Source organism: Gallus gallus, chromosome 6 (assembly GCF_016699485.2).
Source record: "Gallus gallus isolate bGalGal1 chromosome 6, bGalGal1.mat.broiler.GRCg7b, whole genome shotgun sequence".
Classification (NCBI taxonomy): Eukaryota; Metazoa; Chordata; class Aves; order Galliformes; family Phasianidae; genus Gallus; species Gallus gallus.
In genome coordinates this window covers 28,927,364-28,942,932 of record NC_052537.1, presented here as the reverse complement: position 1 = coordinate 28,942,932, position 15,569 = coordinate 28,927,364, and the positions used below count along the sequence as shown (strand labels likewise).

The window sequence follows — 15,569 nt, the reverse complement described above, 5'->3', positions numbered from 1 at the left end:
AGGTTGTGGATGCCCCCTCCCTGGAGGCATTCAAGGCTAGGCTGGATGTGGCTCTGGGCAGCCTGGTCTGGTGGTTGGCAACCCTGCACACAGCAGGGGGATTGAAACTACATGATCATTGTGGGCCTTTTCAACCCAGGCCATTCTGTGATATGATTTAAGATTCTATGACATCGACTGACCATGTCATTCTTCCCTACTACTAAGCAGTTTGTGCACACAGAATAATGGTAGGCTAACACACATTTCACCATCTGCAAACGAAAGATGTATTATTGCCATCAGCACATAATTTCAAGAGTCTCCATTCCATCACAAATTTCCTAAGGCTTACTTTCAAATTAGACAAACAGATCCTAAAAAGATTAATTACATCATCTTAAGGCTATACCAACTGAGACTGAGTCCTGAAGTCTAACTGCAAATGCAAGAAAATGAACAGTCATAATTCCTTTTTATACCACAAATAATAATCTAGAAACTGTATTCAAATCGTACAATCACACACAGGAATGCTTTCTGATGGTTTATGTGTTCATGAATAGTCTCTAAATCAAGAAACGTTTCTCGCCCCATCTTAATTTTAAGACCCAGATCCTATTCTCTGCTCATATTTTGCTTTTCTACAATACTCTCCTGTACTATGCACAGTGACCTCTTTACAGGAAGATTTTCCTACTTTGAGCAAATACTTCTGTAAGTAGACAGCACCTGTGAACCACAGTTTCTAGAAAGCTACTTTCCGAAGTCTATCTATATCTCCAAACCCGGAATAAAATTCAAAATGATTGTTTATAAGTATAGCATTTCACAGAATCATAGAATGGCCTGGGTTGAAAAGGACCACAATGATCATCTGGTTTCAACCCCCCTGCAATTTGCAGGGTCACCAACCACCAGACCAGGCTGCCCAGAGCCACATCCAGCCTGGCCTTGAATGCCTGCAGGGATGGGGCATCCACAACCTCCTTGGGCAACCTGTTCCAGTGTGTCACCACCCTCTGAGTATTTCTGACATGCAAACATTGCATGCATCCACATGGCTATGTAATTCTTTGTTTCCTACCTGAGTGTCTAACTTGTTTAGGGGGTTGTGTATGCAGGTGTATATCTGTGCACGTGAATAAGGATGAAGAACACTTAAAAAAAAAACACAAACTTCTGATAGTCTAAAGCACCAATGATATCCTCCAAAACTCTCACATCCAGTACAAAAACCTACCCATAAGGGTTTGAGAAGCAAGCAGGCCAGATGTATGCAACCCGCAACTGAAGTCACTGTTGTAGACTAGCACAGAACATCAACACCAGCTCGTGCTGTTGAGCACGTGTACAAACAGAATTTGTACCACTGACACTTACTGATCAGAATCCACAACCTCCCCCATGCAGTAACATGCTCACACACAAACCTACTGCCTCTAGTCCGTGACTCATGTTAGGACTTTTCCTTTTCTCCATTTTCCTATAGACGTGCTGACAAGACCTTTCAGACTAGGAGGTTTTTGGAAACTTTTGGTCATGTGCACCCTTAGCAAGAGAAAAAGCAATAAACAGAAAACAAGCAATCAAAGCTGTTCTTAAGTCCCCACAGGGATGAACGGTTGCTTAAATGATAGAACGGCTTTATTTCCTGCTTGAGAGGTTTCTGGTTTTTAAGTATACTTCATAAATACTCAACATACAGAAGATGATTTTGCATAGCACAGTATCTTGTAGGTTGACATCCTCTTGGAAAGACTCCTAAATACTTCTGGTCCACTAGGAAGAAGAAAACGAGCGTCAACTGCATACCTAGGAAGTTCAGTGCAATTAAAAACAGGAAAGGAAAAAAATGTTTCTTTTTCCTCACTTATTTGCAGTTTTTCAAACATAGGATACTTGAGAATTTCCTCCACCAACTAGTGTTCTTTTATTTAACACAGTATGCTTTCAAGTAGCACCAACCAGACTAACTGATATGATACACTGAAGTCTAAACTGGCAACAGCACAGCTGTGAGAACAACAGAGTATTTCCTCCACTCAAGATGTTGCACCGCTATGCTCACACTTGCCAAGCTCAGCATATGTTAGGTTTGTCATTCCTGAACAGTAATTTACCCCCATATCCAGTGAGTTACACAAAGACAAGAAGGAAGCTTGTAGATTTGAAAGCTCCACTGTAGATCACAGTACCACAGATTGCTCCACACTTTCCTTGATCTTCATAGAGAAACAGATCAAATTGTAATTGTTGTATTTAAAAATGAGGAGCATGACTAATTGAGTCCATCAACTCCTTTAGTCTTCATTAGTAGATGGAAATTAAAATGGTCAAGTTTAATCAAGATAATAAAAAAAATAAGTGACTAGAGAACAACAACCCTTTAAAAGAAGGAAATACCCTTAGACAAGATCTTTAACCGCAATTAAAAATTATTATAACAATTAGCTAAGTCTTATTTTTGGCATTTTTGTTTGGTTGGTTTTTTTGGTTTGTTGCCTTTTTTTTTTTTAAATGCAATCATTATTGAGTACCACCTCCCAACTCTCAAGGCAATGGAAATAAATAATACTAACTCAGAGGAAAATGATCCCAAATTGCATTTCAGTACAACACTGGAAGCCTCCATCATTCTGAAGGAATCTGGTATACACTGGTTCTGCTTTTAAGCCCAATTGCTACGTAAAAAATGGAGCCAACTGACATTAGAAAGTCTGCATCTAACTTCAAAGGACTATTCTGCTTATTTCCAACTGCCTGTCACCTCTGAGTTTTTATATGAAATTTCTGAATGCACACAAACCCCAAAAACAGTAAGTGCACTTTAATGATGCATATAAAAATCACAAATAAAATAACCAAGCAATTATCATGTTAGATAACAGCTTTTGTGAACTGTTACATTAATACATTAAACTGTGGCTTGCACATTCTCCAAACCTTGCTTTTAAAAAAAAAAAACATAGAAATAAGAGGCCAGGCCAACTACAAATTCAGCCCAGTTCTGACATCCTGGCTCATTTGAATGGAGGACACCTTTCAAGGTCAATTCTCTTAAGCATTTACCATCCCCTTAGCCACACAGACACTTACATCTGCATTAACATAGGCCCAGACACACTGAAATGCTCCAGAATGCGTTTGGAGCAGTCAGTCAAAAAATATCACCCTTTGCTACAAATCCATACCTGTAAAAGAAGCTTCATATCATTACATATATCTGATAATGCTACATGTAAAAGATACCTGAACAAAGCATTTCAAAATCCCAGAAAAGTACTGTACTACTTGAAATCCACTCATTTTTCTTTAAGTGAAGACAAGGGCATAATTACAGAAAATTGTATAAACCCAAGTTATGATTTCAATTCTGTCACTTATTAACGTTAAAAAAAACTCTACACAGCTTTGGTTTTTCCAGGCATAAAACAGATGGGAGAAAGTAGCACCTATTCATCAAAGCCATGGTGATAATCAGCTATTTAGTATTTAATTCAAGATACAAAGTACGATAGAGATGTGCCAAGGTTAAGTACTTCTTTGAATATAGGTAGGGTTTGGATTTCCAGCCTCTCATAGTATAAGCAATTCAGAAATTGAATTCTCAAAAAACTATATCATATTCACTTACAAATCACTCCTACAAAGTACTATTAAAAATGCCCATATAAGCAAAGTTTTAAACACAGATGTTGTAGATTTAATACTTTTATCACCACAAGTTTTAGATACCATCTGCAAAAGTACTTTTAAACACAACTGCCTTAATGCTATTACATCTGCGCACACAAATGCAGATGTATATGTTTTCAAAACCAACCATCTGCTTCTGTATTTGTCATTTTCCAATAACACCTTCCAGCTCCTGTCCAACGTTTGAAGTTGTCCTCCAGAAAAGCCTCAGCTGAATTTGGAAGCCAACAAAACATTTTGTGATACAAGAGAACTACCAAACCACACTGCTTAATTCCATTACAGCAGCTCTGTGATACTTCCTACGAAGCACACACTTTGTTCCCTCTGGTACATCTTGTACATACATTACATACATTTGATTATCAACTGTATCTACCCTCCAAGCTGTGTTTACACACACATAAACCCTAAGAGTTGTTCTGCATTTGTTTAGCTTTTGATTTTTTGTTTTGTTTGTCTCCTCTATGAGAAGTATGTTCTTTTATATATACTCTACAGATTGTGGAAAGAAAAGGAGTAAGCCACCTTATAGTTGAATTAATGCTCTTTTCAGTTTTCCTAATAAAGCTGGAATTATAAGTTATTCTTTCATATAAAAAGTCAGATTGGATACAACTTTTGAAAGCTGAGATACATATCAAGGAAATTAACATTACTGCCTTTTACGCTTCACCTCTATCCATTACAAAAAGGAAATTGTTTAACTGCAACTTAAATTGACTATAAAAGAAAATATTCTGCTAATCTTGTCTGTACTTGGATGGCAAAGGTAAAGAAAAAAAGTAAAAATATATATCAATGAAGCATATTTGCCTTCCTGATCCATGGTGCCTCATGTTTTGCTTTCACCTTGAACAGCAAGTTTCCCTGAGGCTCACCAGACTATTTCAGGACATTACTCTCCCCAGCTCTCCTCCCTGGCTTTTGACCAAGATCATTGCTGTTCACACTTATCTGCAGCAACTGGTTAAGTATATAATTCCATTTGTGGCACTTCTGATTGCTCTTCAGTCCAACCTCCTACGACTCAATAATTACATGCCAACTTTACCCAGTTTCATTGGAGGCAAATTATTAACCTTCAAAGTAACAGAGAACAAACTGGAAAATCAAAAATATGACAATAAACTAACATCTATTCAAAAAAAATTAAGGTGCGTGTCTACAATAAAAGTCTATATTTAATTGAGGATTGTGGTTGCAGATTCATGATCCTGGAACAATGTAATGCAAACCTCCTGCAAGCTGGGAGCTCACAGGTCTCTGATATTGATATAGGAATGTAATATCCAATACAGATCATTTTTTCATACAAGCAGAGCAGTAACTTCAAAGTAGTTGCTAAGCAGTCCTGAGTATGACTGTATCTCTCAATATTTTAATAACATTTAATGCAAGGTTGAGAGTTAAATCTTTTTGGGCATTTCCATCTTAACTATAACCTTATCAGTGGTTTGGATAACGTACAAACTGTTTTTGTAGAGATTCTCTTATTCAAGAGAAGAATATTTCCTTCAAATATGCTGCAATAATATAGAACGGTTCCAAGTTGGTCTTAGGTCCCTCTGACCTAATGAGAAAGCTATTTTACACATATTCGAGATACACAGTACAATTTGGACAGGAGTAGTTCATAGTGTTTATTACATTCGAGGAAGAAATGCATTCTCAATCTACTAAAAAATCATATCTAGTTCACGAGCTGTCCCCCATCATTACAGTCATGAATCACCTGAAGTCTTCAACCTTACAGGAAGCGCTAATTTCCTTTTAACAGATGAGTCACTGAAGCACAGAAATTAAGTACTAACTTTATAGGAAATTTAGATGCCAAATGTCATTTTTGGTGCCTTCATGCAGACTTGAAGTCATTCAGTACTTACTTACTTGTCAGGTAATGCTCAAATACTCTGGCTTCAGAATTCCCTACCTAAATAAAGTTTTCAAGCACACACTGCTTAAAACTAGGAAATACTTTACAGCCAGATCTCTCCTAGACATCACTAGGACCAACAAACTAGGTATTTTTGTCATGGAATGATTGTAGTAGCAGGTTACTAACAAAAACCCTAGAATACTCTATAGAACTGGTAACTAAGTTCTTTTTCTAAGGTCTAAAAGCTTTCACTTTTTCTGCCTACAGGAAACTTCCAAACCAATGCAGCTCTCACACCTTGGGGATGAACACGGAGCAGCAGCCAGCACCAAGCAGGGCTCTGCCACCAGCACAACTCTCACGCTTGCTCATTAGGCTTTTAATAACATATAGGGCAACCTCAATTCCTACTTAGAGAATCCCCACAGCTCACATGAAAGCATGCACTCTGCTTATAGCTTATAGTTGTCCCTTAATGCAGTTAATCAGTCCAGGCCACTGCAGTGCCCAGGCTCCCTGTGTTTCACTTCTCCTTACCTCAACACTGAAGCATGTTTTCCAAGACCAGCCTATACAGCTCCTTATAATTTCCACGGACACTGACAGAAAATTATTCTTCAATACTGCCTGGGATTTCCAGTGCATTTTCTCCACTGTCTACACAGCAGCATTTTAAACTAAGCTTTTTTCCACCAGCACTTCAGTTAGTACATGGAAGAATATCATATTACCTCCTACCTTTTCCACCCACATTTTGAAACAAATAAACTAATACCAGCGTAACATGGAATCAGAGTAGGAATCTCACAAACTACTCATTTGCATTTTTAAAGAATGATGAACTATAGCAATGCCTCCCAAAAATATGTCTTTAGTTAGAGGAAGTAAGAGATGCATAGTGTGAGATCATATTCTTGCCAAATCGAATCAGGAATGAATGCTTGTACAAATTACTGCATTTAATATTGTTTATGGACAACTTCACACATCCATTCTATACAAGTGAGCTTTGACATGGGAATGGCAAGCAGGCAACGGGGCTGACATGGTCGTCAGCCCTCAAGTTGTGGAGCACTCAGTCTGAAGACAAAGCAGGCTCCAAAATCCACGAGCCCTTTGCCTAGGAGTACCCTTCCCTTCTTCCCTCTCTGCAAGGAAAATGTAACAGTATATGTGACAGCTACTCAGGAGACTTAAACCCGTTATGCTGAAGGCTCTGCAATGAAAGCAAGACTCAAAGCACAACAGAGTTGGACAATCCAATGAGATAAAGTAATAATAATAACAAGCTGAGGCAGTTTTCCTGGATTTAGGAGGATTACGTGTTTATTTTGCGGGTTATAGAAAATGCTGAGGAAAACTAAGATTTTTGAGATGCCTGTAGTGGGCTTTCAGTGACTGGAAGTACTGTCAGATGCTTTTCTAGACTGTGTGTTCTGCTCCAGCTAACTGAGAGTTACCCTACAGCCTACACAGCACAAGCTGCCAGAACAGGCAGTGCCTGGTATTGTACACAAAATCCTACAGAAAACTTTCAAATATATAAAGTATTAAGCAACAACAAAACACACATCCTACTACCAGCCTTTATCTTCAACGTTCAGAAAGACAGTTCTTCTCAATAAACACTTCCCAGTGCAGACAGTTTAATTTACAAGGGAAGTTTAGCACACTTATATGACTTATGCATCTACATTTTAAAGGGACTATTCCTTAAATTGGAAATCGTATGAACTATCACTGTATTTTAACATTTTAATGCACAGAGAGTAACTCACAATGGAAGAATTACTTTTCAGGGTATCACCACTGAACTCAATTTTAAACAAAACAATTATCACATTTAAAATGATAAAATCATGATGACCTACACGTTCTCAGTAGTTGAATTACACCAATATTCACACGCTGTCTTATAACAAGGCAATTCATAGGTGTAAATTCTTACACACGATCCCACTAGCTTCAGAGAGACTAATTACATGCATGTCTTGAATTAAATACAGGTCATGCTGATGACAAAGGCTGTTTGGCAACTGATAGGCTGACTCAGGATTTCACAATGTGTAATAGAAGCCAGATTAATGGGGACATCGTCCCAGATTAAAATTAAGGCAAAGGAACTCTATGATATCTAGAAAGGGGTAAGGTTCCTTTTCCAATCCACATCTACAGCTCCCCTGGGCCAGTATGAAACTTGGAATAGGGCTGGCTTACAAAAAAAAAAGCTGACTGGCAGTAGGGGAGAGATTTCCCATTGATACACTTCAGCTGCTAATGCTTACATAAGAAGCAGAAAGACACTGTCAAAGATGAGCAGGAAGGATAAAGCGCCTGAGGCTAAAAGCAAAACTGTAACCTTTTTCTACAACAACTTTTTTGTCTCTGCTTACAGTCTGCAGTTTAAGGATGCTTTTGTGCAAGTCATTCTGCAGACAGCAGAATCCAGAAACTTTTGTAGGTGCACTGAGAACATGCAGGAGGTAATTCACAAGTGCAGTAGGAGCCTGTCTGAAGGGGATGTACTCAAAGGAGCTCACCTACCTGCTATAGTCCATATGACAGAACATGATAGAAATTTGCAAGTTATCAAATAAATAAAGAACTGTCTGATGACAATTATTTTTTTTTTTTTAAAGACCATGTTTAAGGCAACTGGTTATTTCCTGTCATTCAGTTAAGAACTTAAAAGGAAGAATTAATGCACATACCATCTTTGCCTCTAATGATCTTCTACATACCAGTATACAAAATATAGCTAGAAAAGGGGTAACTTCTGATCCAACCTCAGGGAAACCTTCCCCCTCCTCACAGAGGTCATTCTGAGACTCACAAAGTTGACGAAGCCTGTTTTCCTGTAACACTCAGTCTGAAGATTGATCGACTTTGACATCTAAATACACAGAAACCATGACTGTAGCTCTTCCTGCACTTGGGCCATTCATAATGCATCTCTTCCTGAATTCCCCAGAGTCTTGCAACTCCACTCATACAGACAATCTTTCTGAAGATTGTCTCTCTTCTGTTCTAACTCCAATCGTCATGAAAACTGTAACTGACACACGAACACAAAGGTATATAACAGGAGAAAGGAGCAGATGCAGAAGATCATATCAAAAGCTTCATTCCGTTTGTAAATCATTATAAATAAATAAATTACGAGAATAAGCAAGGTGTTGAGCAAAGAAGAAATGTAGATAATAGCATATGTATGGGTTAAGAGACTTATGGAACAAAATAAATCCACATTAAGTCTGCACTGTTAACAGAAGCAGGACATGTGAAGTTGGCCTTTAATTGTAGTGTCCTCCCAGACACTGCATGGTAGTAAGCATATGCTGCCACACAACCAAGAAAAATAAACTCAACGTTGTATACACAGAGTTTAGTTAAGGCTGACATTAGAAAATTAAATAGCAGAAGCACTGCCTTTGTCTATTTGCTAACAATTATCAGGTTCAGTGCTGAACCACATACTTCAACAGTATGGCCATAATCATAATGAGTTTTGCTCACATTTACTTTATACTTCTGTGCATATCCTGTGGCAACAAGCTCTATAATTTCATTACGTATCATAGGAAGAGCTTCCATTGTTATTTTTAACTTTCCACCAGTTCTGATGCTGTAAAAAGTAGCCAAAAATATGCCCCATTTTGATTCCCCGTTAGCAATGATTTTACATATCTAATTGCACTATATCTGCAGTAAGGAAGAGAGCTATTTCTCCAAACCCTTAAATATTCCTGAAATTTGGTGGCAAATATAGTCAAAGAGCTGCCCAGAACAGCAGGCGTTACCAAGGCAGAATAATGCTCTCTTTCCATCTTAGAGATATTCCTGAAATAATTGATTTCCTTTTAGTGATACTATCTCACATGAATATGTAATGTAAATATGAATATGTAAAAAGAGGTACTGAAAACAAAAGACAAATCAAACGCAAGGACCAGTTCAAACTGCTCTTTTAACATCACGGTATCAAAGAAAAGTCCTGCAGTCTCTCCCACAACAAACAGGGGTCTGATGAACTTCCTCATCCCAGCAAAGGGACTGACAAGAAATGTTTACCTCTGCACAGAAACACAAAGCACAATCATTGGCAAGATCGTACCATACAGAGTTGGAGAAATGCAAACTAACTTCAGGGAAACAAAATTCCATATGTAAGACCAGGGATTTTTGTTTCCAAAAAACATGATTTCCAATTACTTCTGCTGTTAAGATGCACTTTGGTAAGGTGTTGGTCTTTAACAAAGACATTTGTCCTTAACCAGCCTCTTATTCCTCACTGAACAGAGGTAAGTGTTGCTTTTACACTGTTGTTATACTTTTCTGCCTAAGGAAACATCAGCTCAGCCTGTGAGGCATTGCAGAAAAAGCACACACTAGTGCCAAAGCCCTGCTAATTACAGCAAGCTACACACTCAGATTTTTCACTAATTTGTGTCTAGGGCTCAGCATTTGTTAAGACAAATCATTTTAGCTCTACTTCTATACTGCTAAATACCTCCAACAATAGACCATCACTCAGCAAGGGGATAGAGGCCAAGTTTCCAGCTCAAGAGTTTCAGCTGCAGATTGAGCTTACTGGAAGAGTGGGAGCTGACTGTACCACAGAAGCATTTTCATTTACCATCGCTCTAAGTGGAAGTTGCTCTCATTTCGTTTCATAAAAATTGACCATAACAAGGTCAGGTTCTGCACATAAAATTATTACAATTTAATAAAGCTTAATAAGAAACACTAAAGCTTACTTGGTATGGAGTGGTAGGAAATACAAACATAGCCACTAGTGTTGCCACTGCAGTAGGCCACAGAGGGGCACAAAGGTCACAAGCAGATGGAAGGTCTGAGAAATACAATCTTCAAACAAAGCAGAGCAAGACCAAGGCATTACTACATGGCCACTGTACAGTAACAAAGCACAATCTCTTACCCAGGCTTCCTGTAACATGCATTTAAACCAGAACATTTGGACTTCCCTAAAGAAAGCGATAGAAGGAAAACAGCAACAGAAAGATGGGAAATCAAGTATGATCTAAAAGTCTGGACTTACCACAGATGTGTCAAACCAGTTTTCATCTGCAACATGGATCTGAAAACTGCTGGCAATTTCATTAGGAAGAGAGCAGCTACTGAACACTGGATTGGGATTAACATACTTAGGATTTTTTGTTTGGTTTGTGATTGGTTTGTTTTAAACAGAAGGGCTCCAAGCTGGAGAGGGTTGTACAGTGAACTCCTAGTATCCCACCTGGAGGTTTTTTGCATGCTTGAACCTAATATCACTTTATATAGTCCTTAGAAAATGATCAGGCGCAAAGAGAGAATTGTTCTCCAATTTCAGCATTGAAATGCCATCATTTCAAATGGAATACACGCCATTGAAATAGTTTTTGTTTACATGATGCAGGTAAAATTCAAGTTAATATGAAGATTATAGTGATTAAGGACAGCCACATCTAGTCATGGAAACTTATACAGAACATGACTGCTAAAAATATTTGATCACCCTGCAGTAAAATGACTAGATGAAAATAAAACTCCCTTTATCTATGCTTGTGTTTTTCCTGGACATCTTTGTGACTATCCTGTTTGAGGTTCCCTGCTATAAGAACAGAGCCTGCTGCCCCTTTAGTTTTCTTATCTTACCTATCCCCAGCAAACAGACAAACAGAATTTCTCACTAAATTTCTCTGAAACTAAAATTTCTCTTTTCCATTTTGGCTCAAAAGAAGATTTTCATCCTATCTGAATATAAGGGGTCAGGGCAGTGGAAAGTACAATACAGAAGGAACGAAATGCAAATAACCTTCAGATGGCCATTTTGGCCAGACAGCAGTTCACTACCAGGCAGAACTGAGGCCCAACTCATGCTGGGAGATGACTGACACAGCTGTGAATGCAACAGTGAGAGCAGCAGCACTGCTCTGTTTCCATAACAAGTTATCACAAACTTCGCGATGTAAGGAGTAAATAACAATGCTGATAAATAACAGTAATAAAACAGTGCTGAGGGATCTTTTAAACTCATTTTTCCCCACATCCACTCTTCCTTCAACCATTCTGCAAAGTAGTCTGCTCACTCAGTGGGTCTTCTACAGGGAGAAGGCAAGGTTACAATTGTACTGTCCATTAATTTTGACACTTCCTTACTAAGATTGATCAATTATTTTTGATCTCTCTCTGCTATGCTGTCATTTCCCAGTCCAGAAAAGTAATAAAACCAAAAATACTACTCATCTCTCACAAAAGAATTAATGGTCCCAAGCCACCCCTAGGTAGTATTTCTCTTACAGTAATGTTTCTCTTGCTTGCTAATGCAACTCCCTCATTCCCAGAAGAGGAAAAATAACCACATTTGATTTATACAAAGAAGAATAAAGATCCCTTTTTATTTTAGTATGTTTTAAGCTTGCCCTTAAGCCTTTTTCCTCAAATAATCTGGTGACAGAAAACTGTCTTCACACCTGCCCAATTTAGGTCATTAAAAGCTCATGTGTAATTCTGCATAAAACAGGCACACCCAGCAACTTCAAACTGCTGAACTTTGAAAGACTACAAATGTTTAGGTTGTAAAAGATCCTATTAACATTCTCACACATCACACTTACAATCCATGTTAATTCTTAATGCAGTTATAACAGCCAAACACGCTTTCCAATCTTTTGGTTATTCTGAAACATTCTTCATAATAGCTCTTAACGTAAGAAACAGCCACTCCGTGGTGATACAATTCCAAAATGATTGGTCAAATCACAGTACTACTGCCACAGAAACCCAACCATGGCTATCCGTGCATAAAGCAGATAGTCACACTTCACAGGCAAATGAAAACAACATACCAAACTTCCACGATAATAAATCAAGCAACTATGAATAACTGCAGTAGTCAGAAAGATCCTCAGTCAGCTGGCACTAAAGTAATCTAACATTCATTTCCCAACTGTTGTGTAAATACACTCGGCTCATCACCCATTCAGCACTCTTCTGAGTTTTGGCAATTCAACACAGAGCCACTCTGAGCTGCTGCTTGCATTGCAACAGCCATGACCGTATTTCATACCATCAGGGCTTGGAAAGCGTTAGAACTCAGAATGCGTATTTTCATTGCAGAGTACATTTTGCTTCTAAGATTAAAGATGAGCTATCAAAGATACTACTACTGGAAATGCCCTCGGCAAATAAAAATAAAGGGTGGGGGGGGGGGGGGGGGGGGGAGCAGGGACCTTTAACATAATTGCAAAAAGCCCACATCCGTGACAAAAAGCGTAACACAAGCATCACAGCCATTTCTGAAGCTAATCATGCAAGAACACAGAGGAGCTAATAAAAAAAGAATCTATTCTGATTTCACCAGAACTCCCAGAGGCACATCGATTAACCACTGCATTAGCTAAGCTCAGAAGAGATGCCCTTTCAACACGCAGGCAGAACTTCCTCTAGGTGGGGATGGATTATTAACTTTCCAGCAGAAGCCAGCAAAGAAAATGTAACCACTGTGCCTCCCCTCACTGAATTCTTCACCTGACAGATACAAAGTGCATAAAGAAACATAAATGCTGTAACAAGTAATGAAGGATATGCGTGTGAGGGCTGGCTAAAGGCTCCAGTAACCATTCACAGAAAGCACTGACAAGCTTTGAAACTGAGATGAAAATTTCCTTCAGCCCTTACAGTATCAGGGTCTGTAGTGCCGGGTGTCGAGGTGGAGGATCTGAGTAATCTCTTTAAAGGAAGGAAATACCTGCTCTGCCAGCCTGCTGCAGATCATCACACACAAAGACGATTCACCTGGGCCTCCGCTCAGCCAAACCCCACAGCAACCCTCCCCTCGTACCAGGGTACGGAGCGACCACCAGCCCCAAACCCTCACTCAATGCACGGACCAACTTTAAAACATTGTTACGAAGTTCACCCGCAGACAGGATACATTGTATTGCCTGCTATGTCACCTGTAACCGGGTTTCACAGAGGGATGCAGTGCACTGGTACTATCTGGTGGGGTTTTCTGCCACACGTGCCTCGCTTCAGCTGCACGCCTGTTAGCATAGGAAGTTGGGGAGCAGCTGGCAAACAAGTCACTTGGTTTACTTTTTGCTTATTGAGGACCGAGAGACTAAATGCCCAAACACTTAGAAGATGCACGTGTTACACGGCTTAATTTTAGCACCTGGAAGCACAGTTTAAAATAGACAACTATGGATGCTTGTAACCTATTAAAGTACTTTGCAAGGACAGAATTTGTGAGGTGCAGCCTCGCCAGCATTTCTCTTTTAGCTGGATATTAAACACTTTACAGCTGTGTATGTCAATACAGTTAATAAGCGAGAGCTCCTGCTTCTCCAGTTCTAAAGGGGCGTTCTACAAGGGAATGAAATGCAGTGTCCTGTCCAAGGTTATACAGAGAAATAACAGCAAACTGTTACCTCCAGCAGTGCTCCTCACTGCCAGCCCTTACCCTGACTCCAAAGGGGGCGGAGGGGGAAGTGACAGCCCTATAAATTAACTCTTCTCTCCAACCACACATAGAAAAGCAAGTGTCAGTGCGTGGCTCTGTCTCCCTGATCAATGGCTCCGTTTCACATCCGCTTTTGGAGAATAAGAACGCAGTTCCAGCACCACCAACCACTCCTTCATGTTTACACCACCGTTTCCTCTCCTGTAAAGCTCACCATGTGCATTGTGATGCACATTTCACTAACAGTTACATTTATGCCATTCGGAACGTGCCCTAACTTGGGTTAAACACGTGTAAGAAAAGGAACACGCAACGAGCAAGAGACTGCCACTCTCCATAAGGAAAAAGTCACCGGTAATTTTCGCTCACTGGGCAATCTCATGAGGTGCCCATGTCATTTCCATGACACTTCCAGAAGGGACAGCAGCGACACAGCTTTAGGCCGACTGCTGGGCTCCCACCGAGAGCAGCGGTAACCGCGTCCTGCGTCCTCCGAAGGAGGGACCAGGAGAGCTATTTCGTCCCTAACTTCTGTCACATCCTTCCATCGCACGTGAACTAAATCGCAGCAAATAATAATAACGAAAATAAAATAGGAAAAGAGCGAGCACCGATCTCAAGGGGACAGAAAGGAAGCGGCAATAAGCAGAGACTTACTTGAACCTGCCCTGGCAGTGCTGGCACTGATCTCCCACCCAGCCCTGGTCGCAGACGCAGGTAGAGTTGACACAGTGCCCCGAGAAGCAGGAGATCTTGTCGCAGGACTTGGACTGGGACACCTGGGCGTAGAGGGCCAGGTAGAGGAAGCCGTAGAAGAGCAGCCAGCTGTTGACGTCCAGCAGCGCGGAGAAGCAGCAGCAGCAGGCGGAGGGGAAAGGTCTCCACGCGCCCAGGGGCGGAGGGGCGGCCCCCGCTCTGCTCAGGGCGCTGCCCGGCTCCGCGCTGCCCGCGGGGGCCATGGGCCGAGCGCCGGGAGCTCCCCGCGAAGAGAAATAATCCAGCCGGGGAGATTCAAACCCGCCGCTTCCCTCCGGCCTTCCTCCGCTCCCTCCTCCCGACCCCAGCGCCGGCTCCTCACTCCCGAGGGGAAGCCCGGCAGCCCTCAGCCATCCGCCCCTTCTCTTCTTCGTCCTCCTCGGGGCTCATCGCTCTTCTTCCATGGAGGAGGAGAGCTGCCTCTTGACCTTGCGCTTTCTCCTCGCAAGACGCGTCCCTCCCCCACGCGCACACCGCCCTCACTCCGGCACCCCGCGCTCCCCCTCTCCTTTGTAGCCCCGCCGCACACACGCAGCAGCGGCAGGAGGAGCGCGGGAGGCGGGGGCCGCCGCCGTCCTCTCGTCAGTCAGCGAGGGCGGCCGGGCCCGGAGCCGCTACGGCATCCCGCACGGCGCGGGGGGGGTCGGGAGGGACGGAGGAGCTTTTCTCCCCGCTCCGACAGCAGCCCCGAGAGGAGCAAAGCGGCGGGAGAGGAGGGTTAGCGGCCGCGCTGCGTCCCGGCTGACGGCTTCCAAGCAGCCATTTTTAAAGGCTAATTGTAATCCCCTCTCC

At 41.2% G+C, this 15,569-nt stretch overlaps 1 protein-coding gene across 15 annotated transcripts in view; it reads right to left on the bottom strand.

Annotated features, from left to right (window-relative positions):
- ATRNL1 (attractin like 1) overlaps window positions 1–15,258 on the bottom strand; it is a 419,950-nt gene extending 404,692 nt beyond the window's left edge. For all 15 annotated transcript variants that reach the window (XR_003075754.3, XR_003075755.3, XR_001467269.4 and 12 more), the window contains exon 1: window positions 14,679–15,258. Coding sequence is in view for 9 of the 15 variants with exons in the window: in XM_421777.8 (XP_421777.4) it covers window positions 14,679–14,980 (302 nt within the window). In the remaining 6 variants the exon portion in view is untranslated. The remainder of the gene's footprint in view (window positions 1–14,678) is intronic.
- Between the last annotated feature and the right edge of the window lie 311 nt (window positions 15,259–15,569).